The 23,486-nt window shown below is 41.0% G+C and overlaps 1 protein-coding gene across 2 annotated transcripts in view; it reads left to right on the forward strand.

Moving 5' to 3' along the window:
* The window catches only part of BANP (BTG3 associated nuclear protein), a 345,686-nt gene that overhangs the window by 234,785 nt on the left and 87,415 nt on the right, over nucleotides 1–23,486 (forward strand). For both annotated transcript variants that reach the window (XM_072117099.1, XM_072117098.1), the window contains 2 exons: nucleotides 6,526–6,588; nucleotides 8,944–8,988. In XM_072117099.1, the coding sequence (XP_071973200.1) occupies nucleotides 6,526–6,588; nucleotides 8,944–8,988 (108 nt within the window). The remainder of the gene's footprint in view (nucleotides 1–6,525; nucleotides 6,589–8,943; nucleotides 8,989–23,486) is intronic.

The following is a 23,486-nucleotide window of genomic DNA, read 5'->3' on the forward strand; positions in this document are numbered from 1 at the left end:
TTGCCACATGAGATTCACTTTTCTGGTAAATAATTTTGGGGCATCTATAGCTAATTGGTGAGATTTTATTAACTCTTTGTTGGTGGAGGAAATGAAAATCATCAATTTTTAGGAAATGTTTTTGTGGTTTTTTTTTTTGGCCGTTTACCATACCGTAAAAATAGTATATTATTTTTATTCTATGAGTCTCCACGAATACAGAAAGACCTCATTTATATTGTTTTTTTCCCCCCATTTTTACTGAATAAAAAGTACCATATATACTCGTGTATAAGCCGAGTTTTTCAGCACAAAAAATGTGCTGAAAAGCCTCACTTCGGCTTATACACGAGTCAATTAGAAAAAATAAATTTTAATACTCACCCTCCGGTACCCGGATCCACCGGCGGCGGCTCCCGAAGTTCAGCACATTAAATAAATAAACTTAGTTCTCACCTTCCGGCGATACTCACCCCCGATCCACGGCGGCGGCTTCCGATCCTCGTTGGTGGCTCTTGATCCCCGGTTGCGGCTGTCTTCTTTCTTCTTTTGCCGGCGGAGTCGCGTCCATGCAATCTCCCCGCCGGCGCTTACTATGAGGCAGCAGTGTGACGTCATCAGCGGCGACACCGCCGCATCATAGTGAGCGCCGCCGGGGAGATCACATGGACGCGCCTCCGCCGGCAAGAGAAGACAGAAGACGCTGCCGGTGAACGAGAGCCACCGCAGAGGATCGGGGTGAGTATCGCCGGAAGGTGAGAATTAAGTTTATTTTTTTTAAATGTGCTCAACATACATGGGGGCAGGCTGGCTGTATACGTGAGGGGAAGGCTGGCTGTATACGTGAGGGGAAGGCTGGCTGTATACGTGAGGGGAAGGCTGGCTGTATACATGAGGGGCAGGCTGGCAGGCTGTATACATGAGGGGCAGGCTGGCAGGCTGTATACATGAGGGGCAGGCTGGCAGGCTGTATACATGAGGGGCAGGCTGGCAGGCTGTATACATGAGGGGCAGGCTGGCAGGCTGTATACATGAGGGGCAGGCTGGCTGTATACATGAGGGGCAGGCTGGCTGTATACATAAGGGGCAGGCTGGCTGTATACATGAGGGGGCAGGCTGGCTGTATACATGAGGGGGCAGGCTGGCTGTATACATGAGGGGGCAGGCTGGCTCTATACATGAGGGGGCAGGCTGGCTGTATACATGAGGGGGCAGGCTGGCTGTATACATGAGGGGGCAGGCTGGCTATATACATTAGGGGGGCAGGCTGTATACCACTTGGGGCTGGGTGTATACTACACCCTCGGCTTATACTCGAGTCAATAGGTTTTCCCAGTTTTTGGTGGTAAAATTAGGGGTCTCGGCTTATACTGGGGTCGCTTATACTCGAGTATATACAGTAATTTGGCGAAAATGTTAATTTTAGCAACACCGACTTTCATATGGATTACTTTTTTATTTTTCGCCTTACAAATCTGGTTAAGGGCTTATTTTTTGCGAGAAGGATTGTTCTTTTTAGTGGTCTCATTTTAGAGTGCGTAACTATTTTAAGAGCAACTACTTTTTAGAGCATTTTTTAAAGGGTTAATTAAAAATTATCTTTTTTTCGGAGCGTTTTTGATTTTTTTTTTTTTTTACAGGGTTCATTTTGCAGGTCCAATAACGATTCTGTTTTATTATGCAGATTGTCACAGACATAGCGATACCAAATATGTGGTGGTTTTGTGTATTCTTTTCAATTTTACTGAATAAAATCTAATTTGGAGCAAATCTTGTTCATTTTAGCATCACCATCTTTTCATATGCAGAACTGTTTTATTTTTTTGCTGACAAATCTGATTAGGGGCTTTTTTTTTGCGAGAAGAGTTGTTCTTTTTAGTGGTCTCTTTTAAGAGTGCGTAAAATTTTTTGTAATCACTTTTAAGAGCATTTTTTAAAGGGTATTAATTAAAAATGATCTTTTTTCGGAATGTTTTTTGAGTTTTTTCCCCCCCAGCGTTTACCGTGCAGGTCCAGTAATGATTCTGTTTTATTATACAGATTGTTACGGACGCGCCAATACCAAATATGTGGCTTTTTTTGTGTGTTTGTGTTTTTTATACTTTATTAAGTGTTTTTATAGGAAAGTGACATTTTAGGGGCTTATATTTTTATGTATTTATTTTTTATTTATTCTAATGTGTTAACTTTAGTGTTTTAAACACTGCCAGAAGCAGGACGTTATGCTACGTCCCGGTGCGCTAAGTATTTAGCCGCAGGGACGTAGTATAACGTCCAGGAGCGCCTAGGGGTTAAATTGGTTATCCATGGCCTCCTTCCTTCCAAAATCAACATTTACAATTATGTTATTGAGCCTGAATGGCTCCTGGGGGCATTATAAAAACCCCTCTATGCTCTGGCTTTACGGGATCTCGCACTGTTGCCCCTCTTTCCTGCTTCCTCTCCTCTTCCCTCTGCCTGGTGTAATCTCACACAGTTGAAAGGGAAGTGCTCATTGCTCAATGTAATAGCTTGTGAAGCTGCAACATGGAGTAAGAGCCATTTTGATGGTAGTTTCCCTTTAAAGGAAATCTATCCCCATCTTTTATCCACTAAACTAACAGCATCCTGAGGTAGGGTATGAAATATACTTTCTTGTATTCCTTCTTTCATGTGAAATTAACTCCATGGTCATAAGCAAATTAGCACAGAAGACTCAAATTTAATATGAAATAAGTCACTTTTAGAGGCTGAAGGATAGGGGAGACTTCTGGTGCCCATATCTAGAGCTTTGTAGTATCTAAAATCACGCTGAGTTTCTTAATGAAAGAAAACAAGGTATTATTGGGAAAATATGGCAGTAGGCAGTAGACTTAATGCTAGGGCAAAGATAGGAAGTTGGGGAAACTGAGGAGATACAATTTACATACATACTGACTATTGCTAGTAGTCTGAAATGGTTAATTTCTGCCTTCTTCAGGAAAAGGAAATCAAAGTGTCTCTTATCATGTATGAATGAAACTTGGGCTGGAAATGTAGCTTGGAGTCTCTATTGTCAGTTTGATAAGTTTAGTCTGTTTTGTTTTGCCTCTTATAAATAGGATAACTTCCGTCCAAAGGAAATGAAGCTGTTTGATATAGAGAGAGCTGTGTTTCTTTGAAATTCACAGGCAATTGTTCTTGTTTAAAATGAGGGGGGGAAATCAAATAAAGTTGTCAGCTGCTTTTTGACTGAATTCCCAATCTCCTCTTTGTGCAGCATTTTTCTTTTTGTGCATCTTTTCAAACAAGGTCAGTGGAAAATTGAAAGTTTTTCTTGTACAGGCAATCCTCGAGTTACACACAACATGGGTGGGTTCTGTTGGTTAATTATTGAACTTCTCGGTATATACTGGTATATTTTGTAAGTGTAAGGCTGCATTCACATGAAAGTTCGGGGCCATGGAGAGGAGGAGGGTTGACCCCTCCCCATAGCGATGCACGGCATACGGGCTGTAACATGAGAAAAGATGGGACATGTCGCAATGGTATAATATAGAACAGCTAAAAGGTTCTCTTGGAGCCCTACAGGTGTAATTGATAGTTGAAAATGAAAAATGAGACAAAAGATCTCACAAGGAAGCTGTCCTCCTGACAGGAAATCAAGAAACGGGTCCAACTAAAATTAATGGGGTCGTCTCCCCCCAGGGCATTATTCTTTAAATGGTTGATGTTCATATGTCGGAAAACAATACGGTGCCATGTAGCAACTGGAGTGATGACAATGTTTCTTGGAAATGTATGTTTTCTTTTTTCATCTCATTCATGTTATGAAGCATTACAGTTGTATAATGAAACCAAATAAAATGTGTTATAAAAAAAAGAGATAGGACATGTCCTATCTTTTTCCCCGTGTACGCAGGGGTACGGTGTCACACGTGTCCAGCACCTTATCGCTCCATGCAGCCATTGCCATCTATGGGGGACTTATGTATGGCCGCATGTACTTCTTCCATACGGTAGTGTGAATGTAGCCTTGCTTCAGAGAAAGCATTTTTTCCCTGTATTGCCTAAATATACAGCGCCTGTGCAGTTCGATAGCTTGCCATTATGTCTCCAATTGCGGCCAGGATGTGTTTGGTCTGGATAGTCTTAGTCTTATTGTAATAGTCACATCACATTAAACTGATAGACAAAGACTTGACCATCTTTTCATAGACAAGAGACGGGTTTTCTTCTCTTTCTAGTAAGTTATTACATAAATTGGGGCGTATTTATCAACCCATTTACAACACAATTCTCGTTGAATCAAAAAACTTTTTGCACAACAGTGATTAAGGGGTTTTGCCCCTTTTTTAGGCACTTTTACTACTAGTATAACAAAAGGGACATGGCACATGAAAAGAGGCCATGACTTCATGCCAAAATTAATCCTAACTTGTAAGAATTTCATCACAGTTTTCTGGCGTAAACTAAGCCAATTAGTAGGAGGAGCAGATAAATCATCCTCTGATATTTTTGCTTTCCAGAGAGGCATCCAGACCTCTCTTGAACATGTATAAAGTATCCACTATAACAACATCCTGTGGCAGAGAGTTTCACCGACTTCCCAGTCTCACAGCAATTCCTGTCTATGGTGATGGTAACACTGCCTCTCCTCTAGGAGGATAAAAAGATCTTTGGAGAAGTCCTTGTACTCTACCCACTTATATATTTGTGCATAGTAATGAGGTCTCCCCTCATACATATTCTTTTCTAAGTTGAATAAACTCAAGTTTTGTAATTCATCATGGTACAGGCGGTCCCCGACTTAAGGACACCCAACTTACAGATGACCATGATGACCTCTGGTGAAGCTCTCTGGATGCTTTACCTTAGTTGCAGGCTGCAATGATCAGCTGTAAGGTGTCTGTAATGAAGCTTTATTGATTATCCCTGTTCCCATGACAGCAAAAATCCAATTGTCACTGGTACAAAATTTTTTTTGTCTGAAGTTACAATTATGATATACCATTTCCAACTTGCATACAAATTCAACTTAAAGGAAACCTACCAGTTAGAATGGCAGGGGTAAGCAGTAAGTACCGAGCACCAGTTAAGGTTAGCTGGTGCCGGTGCTTATTTTCGTTAGTGTTATTAACCGCTGTATCGCGGTTTTAACACTGTTTAAACTTTAGAGCAGAAGAGGCTTCGGCGCTGCGTGCGCACGCCTACATAGAAAATGGCCGAAGCCTCTTCTGCTCTACTTACTGCTTGCCCCTGCCATTATAACTGGTAGGTTTCCTTTAAGAACAAACTTAAACAACCTATCTTGTACGTAACTTGGGGACTTCCTGTATTCTAGTCCTCCCATTCCCTTGGTAAACTTCTTGTATTTGTTATCCATGGCCTCCTGCCCTCTAAAATCAACTATGAAATTATACTTAGGAGCCTGAAGGGCTACTGGGGGTCTTACCAGAACCCCTCTATGCAGCAGCTTCAAAGGCTGATTCACTGTCTTTTCCTTCCACCTTGCTCCCTCAGAATTACCCCTCTCCCTTTTTCTGATGTAATCTCACTGCAGCACAGGACGTTTCAGCACACACTGGGAGGGGGAAGTGCTCTTTGTACAAAAGTGTAAAAATCTGCAGTATGGAGAGGTTTTAGAATTTGCATATTTTCCAGTTTCCACATTGTAAACGTGATGTTAACGCATGTAATAACACCACATTATTGCAAGTGTTAACAATATGTTAACATGAACGGGTGGTAAACGCAAATGTTAACTGTAATGTTATTAGGCAAATCACTTCTTCTCAGCTGCTGTAATGTCTTTCAAAACGCAATGAAAATGCAACCAAAACCCAACGTGTGACCTCATCATTTACACCACCTGTGACCGCAGCCTCACATGTCGTCATCTCCCTGGGGTGTAACTAGAGGGCTTAAAAATGCAGGACACAGCCTCAAATCCAAAATTAACAGTAGTGTCCACTCCTGCATGTAACCCCCTCACGTGGCTTGTGTCCATGTTCATATTAGACATTTGCAACAAAAAGTATCAAAAAGAAGACAAGATTTGCATAAAAAGTCATGATCACACATAAGGCGCAAAAAAAACAACAACAAATCTCTCAATTATACACCAAAGGAAAAAAAAACTATGATACATGTGTTCTGATTCTGAGCTAAGGTATGTATTATCCTCTAAAGCAGCAATAGACATACATTACTTACTGATAACAGCTCCTCTCAGTAAGTTTTTTATACAACAAACTAATGTACATACTCAGCTACGGTTGTTTTCTGGCAACAGGCTGCATGAACTGTAGCTGTAGCTCTGAGGTATATTGAGATAAGTAATGATTTTCTATATAGTATATAGAAGGGATTAAGGTTTAAAACTTAGTATTTCAAAAAACTCCACTCCAAAAAACTATTTGGGAAAGTCACATGTTATTGTATTCAAAATGACATTGCTTTATAAGTTATGCTTCTACATTATTTTGAAGCCAGTCCGGGTTTAATGTATTGCAAAGCGCTGTGTGATAGCAACATTTATGTCATTCTTAGGAGTGGATTCTCACATCATTCTTTTGTTTTCTGCAGGGACATCTTCACATCGCACAGGTACCACAGGGAGAGCAGGTTCAGATTACCCAGGACAGCGAGGTAAGTTACGGAAATCACAATGCCATTGTTCATGTCCTCTAAGCTCTATATTAGATGTGCTGTGACCATTTTATCAACTTGGCTCCATTTTCATGTCGTGATCACTTCTTTCTAAGAACAGTGCTGTAACTCCCGGAACTTATTTGTGTTTCTGATATTGGTCAGAATACTGATAACATAACAGGAAAATCTGATATTTGAGCTCATGTGGTTTAAAGACCTGTTTCATATCTTGAAGTTAACAAGTTTTGTTAGTTACAAGTTTCCAACAAGCAGTAGACTTGGGTGTATTTCAAGGATCAGTTGGATTTCTGTGCATACATAGACAGTTTTAGGACAATGGAGTGGAAGGTGTTACATACTGAAGTGTTTTTTTTCTATATTGCATTGTTGGCAGCTAATGCCTAACTCACTTTACAGGTGTTTAGCCTGTTGCAATGTGTTTGAAAGGTCTGTAAAGATGGCAAAAAATTGTCTTTCTGCAATACAAGAGGCAGATTTATAAATATAAGATTAACATAAAAATAAACCAAACAGATGAAAGTTGCATCGAATATCTAACCCCGGGGCACATGTCTCATTTGTTTTCTTTTGCCAAATTTTAAATTTACATTTATAAAACTAAGCATCGGTCAATTGTACTTTGTTTTGCACCTAGAAAATCTCAAATTCGATATAAAAAAAAGTTGCAAAACAAAGAAAACATCTGTCTTGGAAAAATACATTTAGGAACACTGCAACAGACACACCGCCTGCTAACTTTTTGACCCCTTAACAAACGACATGCGCTGTAATAGTACGGAGCGCAGCGGGTGCATGGAGAGGGCTCACGGGCATACTACGGGCTGTAGTATGGCAGTATATGGTATGATCAATCAGACAACCTAGGGTTAAATTATCCTAGGGAGTCTGAAAAATAGTAAAACATAAAAAAGTTTTAAAAAATTATATTAAAAAAACCCTATGTATTCATATTAGCCCCTTTCCCTAGAAGTCATATAAATACACAGTAAAAATCATAAACACATTAGGTATAAAATGCCCAAACTATCAAAATATATTAACGGTTTTCACTGCGTTAAACCCCGTAACGAAATTGCCCCTGAAGATGGCTTTTATGCCATTTTGAAAAATATTAAAAATTCAATAAAAAGTGATCAAAAGGTCTTACAGTCCTAAAAATGGTAGCATTGAATTGTCATCCAAAGTCGCAAAAAATGACACCACCCATAGCAGACACCGAAGTTTGAAAAAGTTATTAGCGCCAGAAATTGGCACTAATAAGTGTTGTAAATGTATGAAAACATTATATAACCTATACTAATTTGTTATCTTCGTGATCGCACCGGCCCAATGAATAAAGTAGACATGTCATTTGGGGCGCACAGTGAAAATTGTAAAAACCATGCCCACGGCACAAACGTGTTTTTTAGTGATTTTCACTGCATTTGGAATTTTTCCCCACTTCCGAGTACACTGCATGGAATATTCAATACCAACACTATGAAGTGCAGTTTGTGACACAGAAAACAAGCTGTCACAAGGCTCTTTATGTGTGAAAATTAAAAATGAAAGATTTTAGATGGTGGGGTGTGAAAAATGGAAAGGGGTTAAGACTGGCATAGTCGCAAAAATGCACCTAAAAAGTCCTTAAAAAAAACACACACACACACACAAAAAGAAGAGAAAAAACAAGTAAAAACAATTTCCCCCACTGATTTAAATTTGGTGTAATTATGACATACTTTAGTGCATTATAAGCCACACCCTTTTTCATTAAGCCGTAACCCATTTCCTAAACACCGACTGGCACGACTCAAATGTTGACTACTCTCATCTTCCAACTGAATCATAGTGAATTTCTCTGATTAAGGCTGCCTTTGGACTACTTATTTTATATGCTAAATATCCGATACACTTACAGGTAAGCTGTGCTCTGGAAACAGAAGATATGTTATACATTGGTGTCACCTACTTAATGCACGTTTTTACCTCCTTTCTGTAAGGATACGTTTCTGCAGCTGTGTGAGTTGCTACCTGTAGCGACTGATTACTCTCTGCTCTTTTTTCCTCTCATTTTTTAAGAACAATACTCTACAAATATTTCTGAAGAGTTTTGTGACTCGCTGAATGGATAATACATTTCTCACTGTGTTTTATCCAAAACCAACCATCCTCTATGATGAGTGGAGGCTGTAGTAACAAGCTCTAAACGCAGCCATGAGTCTTGCTTTATTCAGAATAAATAATGTTATTAAAAAAAATGTGGCAGGTTAATAAATGCAGTAAACACTCCTGCTCTCTTTTTGAAAATTCTGCTTATAAATTCCACTAACATCTATTTGTGTTTTACAGGGGAACCTGCAGATCCATCAAGTCCACGTGGGTCAGGATGGGCAGGTAACATCTCTGCTTAATGCCATTTCCACTATTCTAGTACAGATTTTGTGTCCCATTTCAAAAACACAAACAGTTTCCTCCCTCATTTGGAAATTTCTTTTTTTTTTGAAGCCATCAATATACAAAAGTCACATTTGTACATATTACACCAACGATATGTCTTTCTTTTAATTGACATCAGTGGGAGTGGCAGGGGCCTGCCCGGAGTTATCTTTCTCTTAGGATTTCTATAGATTAGATATTATAGAAGAATGAATGCACACTGGAGATCAAACTTACAATTTGTCAAGGTCATTGTGTAGTCCTATGTGAATATATTCTTACAAGAGTAAAAGCTGTATTTTGGTCTCATTTCATAATGTGTATATCTTCTAAAGCACAGAATAAAAATGTAAATGAGCTAGTTGTAACACTGCTCAAACACTGCTCAAAATTAGAGAACACTTTCAGATACTTGCAAGTTAGTGCTAGTAATCTGGAACATGGTGCTAATTTCTTTTATTATCTGACAAACCCAATTTAACTGGCACCCTAACTTTCCAGTTTTCACTAACCTTGCAAAAAATGGTGTGCCGTTCCAAAGTGACTGAAACCCCCTGGCAGAAGATTGTCAAGGTGGGGTGGCCCTATCAGCCACATCAAAAGAAGTTGGTCTTTCAAAGTCTGTAATTGCATATTTACAACATCACAAACTCATTCATGCCCCCCAAGAAGGTTGGTCGCCCTGGATAAACCTATTCAAAAGAGGACAGGATAATGCAGAGACTCTCCATGGCTAATCGTTTCAACACTGCATCTGTAATTAAACGCCAGTTCAGTACTAAACAGGGTAAGGATCTGACTTGTTCTACAGTGTCACAAAGTTCAAGAGCATTTGGACTGAAAGCTTGCTCTACACAGTGACCACACCTCTCATATGCAGAAAGAATCAGAAGGCTTGACTCACCTTTACTGAAAAGCATGTTGTGTGGACAGAGGAGAAGTGGTCCAGAGTTATTTTGAGGCATAAAAGCAAGTTTTAATTCTTTGGATCTGATGATTATTATTATGAATCTGAATTAGGTTTGCACAGATACCAGAGTTTTGAGTGTGATACAATACCTGGAGAAGTATCACTATACTCGATACCGACACAGTACTTTCAAAAAAAGAAAAAAGTATTATCAGAATTCAGTGTTTAGGGTGTGGTCACAGGGCTTGTGGCAGACGTTTCAGCTCATCCATATAGCCATTATCAACCATACAAGCATGTATGCTTGATAATGGCTCTATGGATGAGCTGAAACGTTGCACCTTATTTTGCCATGGGTGAATAAACATCACCTTTATACTTATTGGAGTGCTGCCTCATTGCATATTTTTTTTGGATATCTGACCTTACAAAACCGGTGGATCGGGTTTGTTGGAGGCGTGCACCCACTATTGGACTTGATCCATAATACTCGCTGTGCTGCTCCACAATCGGACTGTTTGCTACATGGCAGAATGAACGATAGTGTGCATCAGCTATAAATTTCCATGCAGGACAATGCACCCTATAAATAGGGGTGCACCATCCATGAGGAGAGTTGAGCCTCTTGCCTCAAGCAGCACCAACTGCAGCAAGATAGGGGGCAGCATCAGGCCTGCCATAAAACAGGACTTGACGCCTAAAAAAAGTGTCTCTATATACTAGATGTTAGCATGGGTGTGAGAAAATAATCTGACATATTACTTCTGGAGGGGGCGCAATTTAAAGAACTAAATTGCCAGACCAAAGTGCTGATAACCCAATAGAAAACCTTTGGAAAATCCTTGGTGTGAAGGTTATGGCCAAAAAACCCAGAACAGTCACATAACTTGCTGTTCTCTAATTATGATCATTGACATTTTTATGTTGATCTACTTTGTAATTTTGTTAAACACTGTTCTAATGCCATTGTGTAACCCTCATCCATCAGATGATGATCAACAGATTACATTATTTCTGAAAAAAATAAAGTGATCTTACATTGTTCTCTAATTTTGATCTCCAGCGTACACAGACTTATCTGAAATCTTTATAATCATGATTGATTATTCAGGCAGATCAGGAACGGAGAGAAATTTGGTGACAAAATCCTAGTTTGAACTAGACCTAGAAAAGGCAAATCAAGTTAAATAAAATGTACCATCAAAATCCATCATGATAAACCAGGGTCACTTACTTATAGACCCAGGCATTGTGGTAATATTTGTTATCCATGGCCTCCGCCCTTCTAAAATCTATTTTTATTCTGCTAATGAGTCTGATGGGCTACCCTAGCCCATCTGTCACCAGGATGTTACACTGTCTTACACTCCCCCTGCTCCTTCAGCACTTGTGTAGTAAGAACTTCCTGTAATGTTGGGGGAGCAGGGGGTGGAGAGCGTGAGTTTAACATTCTATGAAGCGGGGGGCAGAGGGGCTAAGGTAATGGATATAAAATCATTACCACAGTCACGGTGCCTGGATCTATGAATATGGGATTTCCTTTAAACTCTTCTGCTGCATCTCCTTTTGGGAGTTTATTTCTGGGTTGTCATTAGGTTTGATTGCAGGCATTAAAATAAAGCGAGGGTGACTTCCTAAATGTCATTGTGGTTTGAAGACCTGTCATCCAGTTACCGCTGGTCTTGCTTGTGGCAGACTGCAGGCACCACAAGGCTCCAGATGGGAGAGAAGTGAAGACTTTAAATAAAAGAGATTTAAATGGGATTTAGAATCTACTTTGTGTAGATGTACAGGGTGTAGGAGAAGCATGGTCTTTAAGTGCTGTATATGTTGCAATGTATTTTGTATGCCAATATTTCAGAATACACAAAACAACTTATTTCTTATGTCTAGTGAACCTAGTTCTAGTTTTCCTGTGACAAAATATAGCAAATTACCAGCTGATGTTTTGACTTCAAAGACCACTGTCCACTGTTGCACTGTCCACTGTTGCACTGTCGCACTGTCCACTGTTGCACTGTCCACTGTGCACTGTGCACTGTTGAGAATTTTGTACCAGTTTTTAGCCTCTGAATATAAACCATAGGAATTCCGATCCACTGACACATACAGTAACAGTACATTTGAAAGTTGCTGAACTTTTCTTTATTTTAATTTAACAGAACTTTTAATTATAAAAAACTCTTTGAGGTAAGTGCCTCTCCCGATCATCTGACCAACCTATTTGGTGTAGATTAGCACATTAGGTACATGCTCAGAAGGAGGATGTGACCATTTAGGTTTTAGAGGTTCATATTTTGATCCTTTGTCACAAAAAAATCTTAGAATGCAAGACTTCAGTTGTCATAACTGCCTTTGCTCCCTTGTTTTTAGCTGTACATGTGTGGTGATATCAGTATCATGGGCACATTTTAGAGGCCTTCCTAGAGCGTGTAATTACCATAACAAACAGAGGGGGAAGGAACGGACAATATTCCTTTAACAGAGTTTGTGTCAGATTTAAAAATAGCACTTGGTGCTATGAGACTTCTGAGCTGCCTTTATGTGTCGGAGCTTTGATGTCAAACTAAAACCAGAAGACACACTGTTGTTTTAAGTTTGGCATCAAAACCAGATTCAGCAGTCAATAGCTTCTCCAGCAAACAAAGAGAAAAAAAAGAAAAGAAAAGCCCCATCTATAGAAATAGTATTGTGCTCCAACATCAGCAATATCCTGATTATAATATTTTCAGCCTCTTTATATAGAAAGGAACACATTTCATGACAGAGGAGAAGCTGGGAATCACAGGCTTCAAAAGTTTAGTGCAATAAACTGATGTTGGAAAGAGTTAAGAAAGGGGTATTCCAGGAATCAGCATAATTCATATATAAATGGGTACTCAAAATATAACCTAATTTGTAATTAGTTGTTATTTAAAATTTTGCTCCCGTTAGCAGAAAATGCTGATGACATAGACTGTAATGAAGAATTAAAATGCTACTGGCCCTTTTTAAAAAAAATCCTTCTTTTTATTTCATCAGCAATAAAACATACATTTAGCAATTTATTTCAACTTTAAAATGATCCCAAAGATAAATTGGGGCTCAGGCAGCCCAGCTGTAGCAAGTCAGTAGTACATTACATTGCATTACAGTATCATATATTGGCATTCCCATTGTTTTAATTACCTTTTCTTTCCATAATAAGGATTCAGTTTTAATTACCTTGCTGTTGTGGCTGCCGTGGCCCTTTAATCAGTCCGTTAATTTCCTCCGCGCGGTCCATTGCAGGACAGAAGATGGCTGCTGGTCACATGTCCACATCACATGTCCTGTACCTGCCTGGGCAGGTCATGTGATCACCACTACGTTTGGCTGTTGTCGATTGGTTGCAGTGCATCCAGTATGGTCAGTGTTTTGGTGATGGCAGTTACACATCATTACTATGGTAACAGAGCAAGAAAACCTGTTAGATCATCACTGGGAGCAGAGCATAAGAGGGAGGAGGAGTTACTGAGAACTAAAGGATCATGGAACTTGTAGTTTCCAGTGGCGGCCATCTTAGTGATAACTCCACCTACTTTAGAGAGGCCATAAATTTTGTAAATCATAAAATCAAATTATTTAAGCTCCGTTTTTTGACTAATGACATTGAGTATTGTTGTATTCATTTATTTATATCATCATGGGTTTTTGTGTCAGACGTTCATATTCCCGGAATAGCCCTTTAACTTAATAGGCAGCTGAATACAGAGCCGGATCATAGGGGGGCTCCCGGGGCGCGAGCCCCGGGGGCCCCACCACTTAGCCTTTAAAAGGGCCCCCACCACTGTGTACTTGGCTTCGGGCTTCCCGGCCGATTCGCGCCGATGTTGCTGACTTTCGTCTATGGCAGAGCGAGGGGACAATAAGTTCTCTGCTCTGCCATAGACAATCGTATATAAGCAAAAATGGCGGCCCCCTGCCCCTAGCGGCGCAGTGCGTGACGTCTCAGCGTGTGACGTCGCCGCGAAAACAGCGCCGCTTGTAGCAAGGCGCCGCCATCTTTGTTTACATCCGACACCGAGAAGGAAGATGATGACGGCGCGCATCGGGGGAACGCTGGAAAGTGAGAACAATTTTATTTTATCTGTGACTGTATATAGTTAATTATAGGGGGATTGTCTGTATATATTTATTATGGGGGGAGGGTGTTGTATATAGTTATAGGGGGATTGTATGTAGTTAGTTATAGAGGGTCTGTATATAGTTAAAGGGAGGTGTATAGTTATTATAAGGGGACTGTATATAGTTATTATAGGGGGTGGTTAGTTATAGGGGGACTGTATATAGTTTTTAGAGGGGGTGTATAGTTATTATAGGGGGACTGAATATAGTTATTATAGGGCTGTATAGTTATTATAGGGGTACTGTATATAGTTATAGGGGTGTATAGTTATTATAGGGGGGGTGTATATAGTTATAGGGGGACTGTATATAGTTATTATAGGGGTGTATATGGTTATAGGGGGACTGTTTACAGTTATTATAGGGGTGTATAGTTATTATAGGGGTACTGTATATAGTTATAGGGGTGTATAGTTATTATGGGGGGTGTATATAGTTATAGGGCGACTGTATACAGTTATTATAGGGGTGTATAATTATTATAGGGGGACCGTATATAGTTATAGGGGACAGTATATAGGGGACCTGTATATAGCGGTTGCTTGGGGAGCTGTATATAGCGGTTGCTAGGGGAGCTGTATAGAGCGGTTGCTTGGGGAGCTGTATATAGCGGTTGCTTGGGGAGCTGTATATAGCGGTTGCTTGGGGAGCTGTATATAGCGGTTGCTTGAGGAGCTGTATATAGCGGTTGCTGGGGGAGCTGTATACAGCGATTGCTGGGGGAGCTGTATACAGCGATTGCTGGGGGAGCTGTATACAGTGATTGCTTGGGGAGCTGTATACAGTGATTGCTGGGGGAGCTGTATACAGCGATTGCTGGGGGAGCTGTATACAGTGATTGCTGTGGGAGCTGTATAAAGTGATTGCTGGGGGAGCTGTATACAGTGATTGCTGGGGGAGCTGTATACAGTGATTGCTGGGGTAGCTGTATACAGTGATTGCTGGGGGAGCTGTATGCAGTGATTGCTGGGGGAGCTGTATACAGTGATTGCTGGGGGAGCTGTATACAGTGATTGCTGGGGGAGCTGTATACAATGATTGCTGGGGGAGCTGTATACAATGATTGCTGGGGGAGCTGTATACAGTGGTTGCTGGGGGAGCTGTATACAGTGATTGTTGGGGGAGCTGTATACAGTGATTGTTGGGGGAGCTGTATACAGTGATTGCTGGGGGAGCTGTATACAGTGATTGCTGGGGGAGCTGTATACAGTGATTGCTGGGGGAGCTGTATATAGTGATTGCTGGGGGAGCTGTATACAGTGATTGCTGGGGGAGCTGTATACAGTGATTGCTGGAGGAGCTGTATATAGTGATTGCTGGGGGAGCTGTATATAGTGATTGCTGGGGGAGCTTTATACAGTGATTGCTGGGGGAGCTGTATACAGTGATTGCTGGGGGAGCTGTATACAGTCATTGCTGGAGGAGCTGTATATAGTGATTACTGGGAGGCTGTATACAGTGATTGCTGGGGGAGCTGTATATAGTGATTGCTGGGGGGAGCTGTATATAGTGATTGCTGGGGGGAGCTGTATATAGTGATTGCTGGGGGAGCTGTATATAGTGATTGCTGGGGGAGCTGTATACAGTGATTGCTGGGGGAGCTGTATACAGTGATTGCTGGGGGAGCTGTATATAGTAATTGCTGGGGGAGCTGTATATTGCTGGGGGAGCTGGATATAGTGATTGCTGGGGGAGCTGTATACAGTGATTTCTGGGAGAGCTGTATATAGTGATTGCTGGGGGCGCTGTATACAGCGGTTGCTGGGGGAGCTGTATATAGGGATTGCTGGGGGAGCTGTATATAGTGATTGCTGGGGGAGCTGTATATAGTGATTACTGGGTGGCTGTATACAGTGATTGCTGGGGGAGCTGTATATAGTGATTACTGGGAGGCTGTATATAGTGATTGCTGGCGGAGCTGTATATAGTGATTGCTGGGGAAGCTGTATACAGTGATTTCTGGGGGAGCTGTATATAGTGATTGCTGGGGGAGCTGTATACAGTGATTTCTGGGAGAGCTGTATACAGTGATTGCTGGGGGAGCTGTATATAGTGATTGCTGGGGGAGCTGTATATAGTGATTGCTGGGGGAGCTGTATATAGTGATTGCTGGGGGGAGCTGTATATAGTGATTGCTGGGGGGAGCTGTATATAGTGATTGCTGGGGAAGCTGTATACAGTGATTTCTGGGGGGAGCTGTATACAGTGATTGCTGGGGGAGCTGTATATAGTGATTGCTGCGGGAGCTGTATATAGTGATTGCTGGGGGAGCTGTATACAGTGATTGCTGGGGGAGCTGTATATAGTGATTGCTGGGGGGAGCTGTATATAGTGATTGCTGGGGGAGCTGTATATAGTGATTTCTGGGGGAGCTGTATACAGTGATTGCTGGGGGAGCTGTATACAGTGATTTCTGGGAGAGCTGTATACAGTGATTGCTGGCGGAGCTGTCTATAGTGATTGCTGGGGAAGCTGTATACAGTGATTTCTGGGAGAGCTGTATACAGTGATTGCTGGGGGAGCTGTATACAGTGATTGCTGGGGGAGCTGTATATAGTGATTGCTGGGGGGAGCTGTATATAGTGATTGCTGGGGGAGCTGTATACAGTGATTGCTGGGGGAGCTGTATACAGTGATTGCTGGGGAAGCTGTATACAGTGATTTCTGGGAGAGCTGTATAGTGATTGCTGGGGGAGCTGGATATAGTGATTTCTGGGAGAGCTTTATATAGTGATTGCTGGGCGCGCTGTATATAGTGATTGCTGGGGGCGCTGTATACAGCAGTTGCTTGGGGAGCTGTATATAGGAATTACTGGGGGAGCTGTATATAGTGATTGCTGGGAGAGCTGGATATAGTGATTACTGGGGAGTGATATGTAGCGATTGCTGTTCCCTGTCTGGACTACATTCCATGGGGGCCCCCACCATATTTTGCGCCCAGGGGCCCCCACCAACCTTGATCCGGCCCTGGCTGAATATGTAAACCTCCATCTAATGTCAGCCAATAGCTGAACAGAATGCCCCAAAGAAAAAGCAGTGGAGAACAAGGCAATGTTGCTTTAATGTGGACACCATACTGCAAATGAGATAAGGATAATAATTGATTTCAAATTGAAAAGAATTGTCCACAGTAATTTAATACCTGTATGAGGCTCTACCGCTAAATTTACCATCCTTTGGCCTCATGCACACAACTGTGTTTTTTTTTTTTTCTTACACATTGGGGCAAATTTACTTACCCGGCCCATTCGCGATCCAGCGGCGCGTTCTCTGCTCTGGATTCGGGTCCGGTCGGGATTTAAGAAGGTAGTTCCTCCGCCGTCCACCAGGTGGCGCTGCTGCGCTTAAAATCATCACATCGCGCCGGAATGCATCACCTCGGACCAGGTGAAGGTAAGCGCTCCCCAAGCGACACTTTTTCGGTTTTTAAATGCGGTGGTTTTTCCGAATACGTCGGGTTTTTGTTCGGCCACGCCCCCCGATTTCCGTCGCGCACATGCCGGCGCCGATGCGCCACAATCCCGGGGCAATTCAGGTACAATCGGCGCAAATCGGAAATATTCGGGTAACACGTCGGGAAAACGCGAATCGGGCCCTTAGTAAATAACCCCCATTGTCTTTACACATGCGTCTAGAACACAAGCCCATTGACTGTAAAAATACAGCTGTCTACTAGAGATGAGCGAGTATACTCGGACCGGCTCGTTACTCGGACGAGTATCTCGCCGGCTCGAGATCGAGCAGTAAATTAATAAAATAAATTGAATAAAAGTATTTTTATTGTAAAAAAAAAATATTACACATGTTTGCAGATGTTTTACTTGTAAGAACACATTGAAATAACACTATTCTTCACTTTGCAGGTGTTCGCGCGTGTCTCCCGCTAGGTTCGGAGATGTTCGAAACATCTGGAATGTGAAGAATAGTGTTCTTTCAATGTGTTCTGCACTTAAATGGTCCTGTATTCACTGTTTTTAATGTTTTAATTCTATTCTTCACTTTGCAGCTGTGCGCGCGTATCTCCGAACCTATCGGGAGACACGCGCGCACACCTGCAATGTGAAGAATAGAATTAAAACATTAAAAACAGTGAACACAGGACCATTTAAGTGCAGAACACATTGAAAGAACAATATTCTTCACATTCCAGATGTTCGTGCACATCTCCTAACTTAGCGGGAGACACGCGCGAACACCTGCAAAGTGAAGAATAGTGTTATTTCAATGTGTTCTTACAAGTAAAACATCTGCAAACATCTGGAATTTTTTTTTTTGCACTGTTCTTTTACTGTTCAGTTTTATTTAAAAAAATGCTCGGGTCTCCCATTGACTTCAATGGGGCTCGTTATTCGAGACGAGCACTCGAGCATCTGGAAAAGTTTGTCTCGAATAACGAGCACCCGAGCATTTTAGTGCTCGCTCATCTCTACGGTCTACATAATCTCTGCATTTCTCAATGCTCCATGAACTTGCAGTCAAACCACAAAGGTAAAAATAGAACATGTCCCATTTTTTATGTTTTTGGTGTGTGGTCTCTCCATAGAAACCTTTTTTTGCCCATGTGGCTCCCTTACTGCGTCATATGGGTAATATAAGGTTCACATATCGCTGTTTTAGCAGTTGCAAACACTGGACCAAAAATGCATCCAGTTGTGTGCATGAGGCCTTCCTCTGGGAAGTGTTGAAATCCCTGATATAGACTGGTGTCTGGCTGTGATTTCACTCCCACTGTGTCCAGTCTATCTTTCTATGACCAGTGGAGGGCACTAGAACGTAGATGAACTCCTGCGCAGTTTATTTTCATACAGCAGCAAAAAACATTACTGACCTGTCCCTGTCGTTGTTTGCTGATTAAAGGATTAGTTCCCCTCATCTCTTCCCCTATTTGCAACTCAAAAACATTACATTCATGTCATGAAAAGGTACTGGCATCTGTAAGGAGGACAATCAATGATTTACTATAGACCTAATTGTAAATGAATCAGTAATGCCTGAATGATAATCTGCATTCTTTCTTTCTTTTTTTGTAATAATGAGTGTTGTCCCATTCTCTGCTCTCACTACTCAATATGTGGTATGTTACAAAATTTGATGTGTTGTGGGTATGTATGTTTCCTGATACCTTGCTGTAAATGCTAATTTCACAGGGTTATAGGGTGACATAAGTTTTAGCAACAATTAATGATAAATACATGACTTTAATACTGTTTCATCTGTAATCCTTGTATTGGAGCAGAGGAGCTTGAAGGGAACCTGCCGTAATGCTGAGCACCAGCTTGCTCTTTTATGTATCGGTGTGAGGAGGTGATCCTGATGAGGTAGGAGTCCATGATCAGTATAGAAAGCCCAGCTCTGCATCCAACCAGAGCAGCTGAATACACCCTAGGGTAATAATATAATGCACATTTTAATGTGCAAGTGTCATCTTAATCTTTTGAATAAATGATATTGGTGCATAGGGACTACACAGAATTTCTATGGTTTGGCACGAAGTATTTATACTTACTCTCCACCTATAAATATGAACAGGAGGTCCCCAGTGGATCAGACACAGGAAGGATAGAACAAAATGGAGGCCAAGATAGATTGACCAGAAACAGAGAAGAAACATTACATGCTATGCCAGAGTTTCCATTACCCCATCTGGGATTTCAGGGACTGGGACATCCTGGATGAAGCACCAATGCTGAGGGAGACCCACCCATAGGTAATGAGATGTTCCTGTGCAATTAGCAGCTTGAGATTCAGTTTTTGTATTGTACTGCCCTTACACTCAGAAGTGTAAAACTCTTAAACATTATTCACTCTCTGAGGGTGAAGTCATGCACACAGTGCACCACATCTTTGGGCTTGCCTTGAGTTCCCCTGGGTCTAAGAACTTAGTGAGCCCAGTCTACTTTGATCTTAGGGAACAGGCTTTAAAATCTTTTTAACTGACAATAAATATCCCCAATGTCCATAAAAAATGGCACAAATGTGTTTTTTCTACAATTTTAATGCATTTGGAGTTTTTTTCCAGCCTCCCAGTATATGAAATACAGTGACTTGGAAGGACAATTTGTTACTCCCCCATACAGCTCTGTACAAAATAAAAAGGGTGCTTAAGGGTGTTAAAAAGCATGATTTTTGTTTAGTACAGAAATCTTGGTGAGGGGCACCATGTGAAAAATCATTATGGCTGCAGCACATGCAGGGGGCCAGTTTAAGGTGGTAACATCAATTTTTAAGTAGGGTTGTCAAACGCAATAACACCAAGAGCCACACTAATGGTGGTGTTTTCTGACTACCCACTGTGCAGGGAGCCAGAGATCCTTTCGGTAAAATGGAGCACTGCTTTTCAGGGAAAAGTACTTAAAGAGGCTTATGCTTCATTCTAATAATAGGATCATGATGTTATGGCATATGCCATCTTTGTTGGGAAAAGTAAATGTTGTTATCTGAGAATTAATAGATTGTGGGCACTGTGTATTGTCCTTGGTATTTGATGTGCAATTCTCCATGGTTATATTTATCCATTCATTCCTCTATAATTCCTGAAACCCTGCACTTCCGGGCCAGCTGTGAGAAGATATAATAGGCAGTTCCTCGGATATAGCACATCTGCTTTGAATAATCAACACGGGAAACAAACAGGATTGTCCGAATGAAAAAAGAGAGAAAATGAAAAAGTAAACATTAGACAGCTGGAAAGGCTGCGTTTGTACCTTTGCTTTTGTAAGGGAAAATAGATAATTTAGGATAATTTATTATGTGATTGTATTTTTATAAGACAAAAAGATGTTCCAAAATTGGTAGAGGAAGCTGTAAGGGTTTCTCCACAAGACAATCCATATCCAATCTCTGCTTGTAAATGGACACAGTGAGATAAATGGGATGGATGTGCACATAACATTAGGAAAGATATCATTGATACATACAGGACACATTTATCGTCATAATCATTGTGGTTACAGGTAGCTTACAGCTTTTTATTGTCATTTGGAATCTTTGAGAGGGACCATGCATTAGTGAACTCATATAACAGATTTACAGCCTTCTCAGCAGATCTTCTGTTTGATCATAGAGAATAAAACACAAGTTGAAGATTGAGGCTATAACAGCAACTGTGATTCAGTAATATATGGATTATTGGATAATTATTGTGGCTTCATTGATGTTCTGCCTGTACAAAAACAACAGAGATTATGACTTGTACACAAACCTTCACATTCACAATCTTTAGTTGTTTATAACAAATGCTAATTTTATACAATTCAAAAGTATTAAAAGGGTATTCCCACAATGACAAGATTCTTAAATATACTCAGGATAACAAAATAACACATTGGGGCAGATTTACTTACCCGGTCCAGTCGCGATCCAGCAGCACGTTCTCCGATGCTGATTCCGGCTCTGCCGGGATTCACTAAGCTTGTGCGCCCAATGTCCACTAGGTGTCGCTGCTGCGCTGAAGTCCGCCGGAATTCGCTTCCTCTGTCCCGGTGTATGTGAGTGCTATTTTTGCAACACAAATTTTTTAAAAATTCTGCGGTTTTTCCGAATCCGTCGGCCCCCGATTTCTGTCACGTGAAAGCTGGCACCGATGCGCCACAATCCGATCATGTGCGCCCAAATCCCGGGGCAATTCGTGCAAATCGGGAAACCCGGCAGAAAAACGCGATTCGGACCCTTAGTAAATGTGCCCCACTGTCTTATTCACTGTTATTAACAAAAATACAGCATTTCACAGATATAATTACAACCTGTCTCTATCAGTACTGGTATTTACAATTTTGGCTGCCCCTGGATTTGACCGTAAATCTTCTAACTATGGTTGGATTCTTCTCATCAATAGCTTCTTCTGTCTGCACACTGCAGGGCTTAATGCCTCCTGCCCCTTCCCATTGCATTACAAGACCATCTTAGACACAGACACTTCCTTCCAGCAAGCAGCAGCGTGCAGAGACTCGCTATCTACAGACATATAAGGTCTTTATGACTCTTATGTTTTATTAGGTGAGTTAGCAGAGCGGAAGCCAATGGGGCAGATTTAGCTGTCTAAAAGTCAGAATATTCTGCCCATGGCAACCGATTACAGCTCAGCTTTCATTTTACCAGTGCTCATGAATATTTTAAAGAGGAGCTGTGATTGATTGCTATGGGTAATTAAGAATATTCTGACTTTTAGACAACTTGATAAATCTGCCCCATTGTGTTTTATATCCATCTCATGGATCTCATCATCTTTCATCTCTGATCAATCCCTCTTTGTGTCAGATACTAGTAGAATGCTCAGAAGCTAAATATAAGTTTAGATAAACCCTGTACTATGACGATCTAAGTACATTGTTGGCACAGAGCATCTCAAAGCACAGAGAATTCATAAAGTGTCTGCTTAGAAAGTTTCCATTCTTACACTGACTTTTCTAGTGTTAGGACTAAAAAATAGCAATAAAACTCAGTAAAATTGCAAAGTAAAGGGTTAAAAATCTTTATTGTGTTGACATCACTAGGTGACTATAATTTGAGAACAGTGACATTACTACTGCTACCTCCCTGGCTAAGCAGTCCCCACCGCTGTATTTTCGATTATAACAAGAAAAAAACCCTTTAATTGCTAAATTATTTACTGGAACCTAAACTTTCCCTGAATCATTAGTACTAGCAAATATAAAAAACTGCATCAATAAAGGTATCGGAATATAGCCGACTGCCTACCACTCAGGAAGTAAGAGTTCTCCTCTTACTTCCATATAACCATGGACGCTCCACCAGGGGATTCTGGGAAAAGTTGTAATTAAGTTTTCCAGGATGGGATAAGGAAAACCACACCTTTTTTGCATGACCTTCGTGCTTAATGTCATAGGAGCTTCCTTACAAGGTAGCTAAAAGAGGCGTGATTTTCCTTATCCCATCCTGGAAAACTTATTTGCATGTTTTCCCACGCTGCCTACCACTTATCCTTAGAGTCTCAAATTATATAAAAAATGCTTATTTATATTCCCTCAGAGGTGTGCGGCCGTTGCATTCACTGAAGCTGCTGGTCTTTCTATGAAGTTTCAGCAGAGAATGTTCTCCTGACTAGTACCCTTTCCAGCCCTCAACAGTTTTAACATTCATCTTTTTGTGAAAATTCAGCTAATGCTTTTAATTTTGAAATCATATCTTTGGCTGCATGTTAGCTTTTTCCAGAATCTGATAGACAAGTTCATTAATCTCTGTTGGGTGATAAAACAGCTTGGCAGCTTGAGGATGATTTATGAGAATGTGTCAGTGATGGGCAGAGCTAATGAAATGTGTGGACAGCACTTTGGGTGCACTAGGTAGGAAACTGGAAAATAAAGCCAATGGATGAAAGCGTGTGAGAATCACTTGTTTGTTCTTTTATGTAATTTGTTTCAGATTTGGTACAGAAAAGTTT

This window comes from Engystomops pustulosus, chromosome 7, assembly GCF_040894005.1.
Source record: "Engystomops pustulosus chromosome 7, aEngPut4.maternal, whole genome shotgun sequence".
Classification (NCBI taxonomy): Eukaryota; Metazoa; Chordata; class Amphibia; order Anura; family Leptodactylidae; genus Engystomops; species Engystomops pustulosus.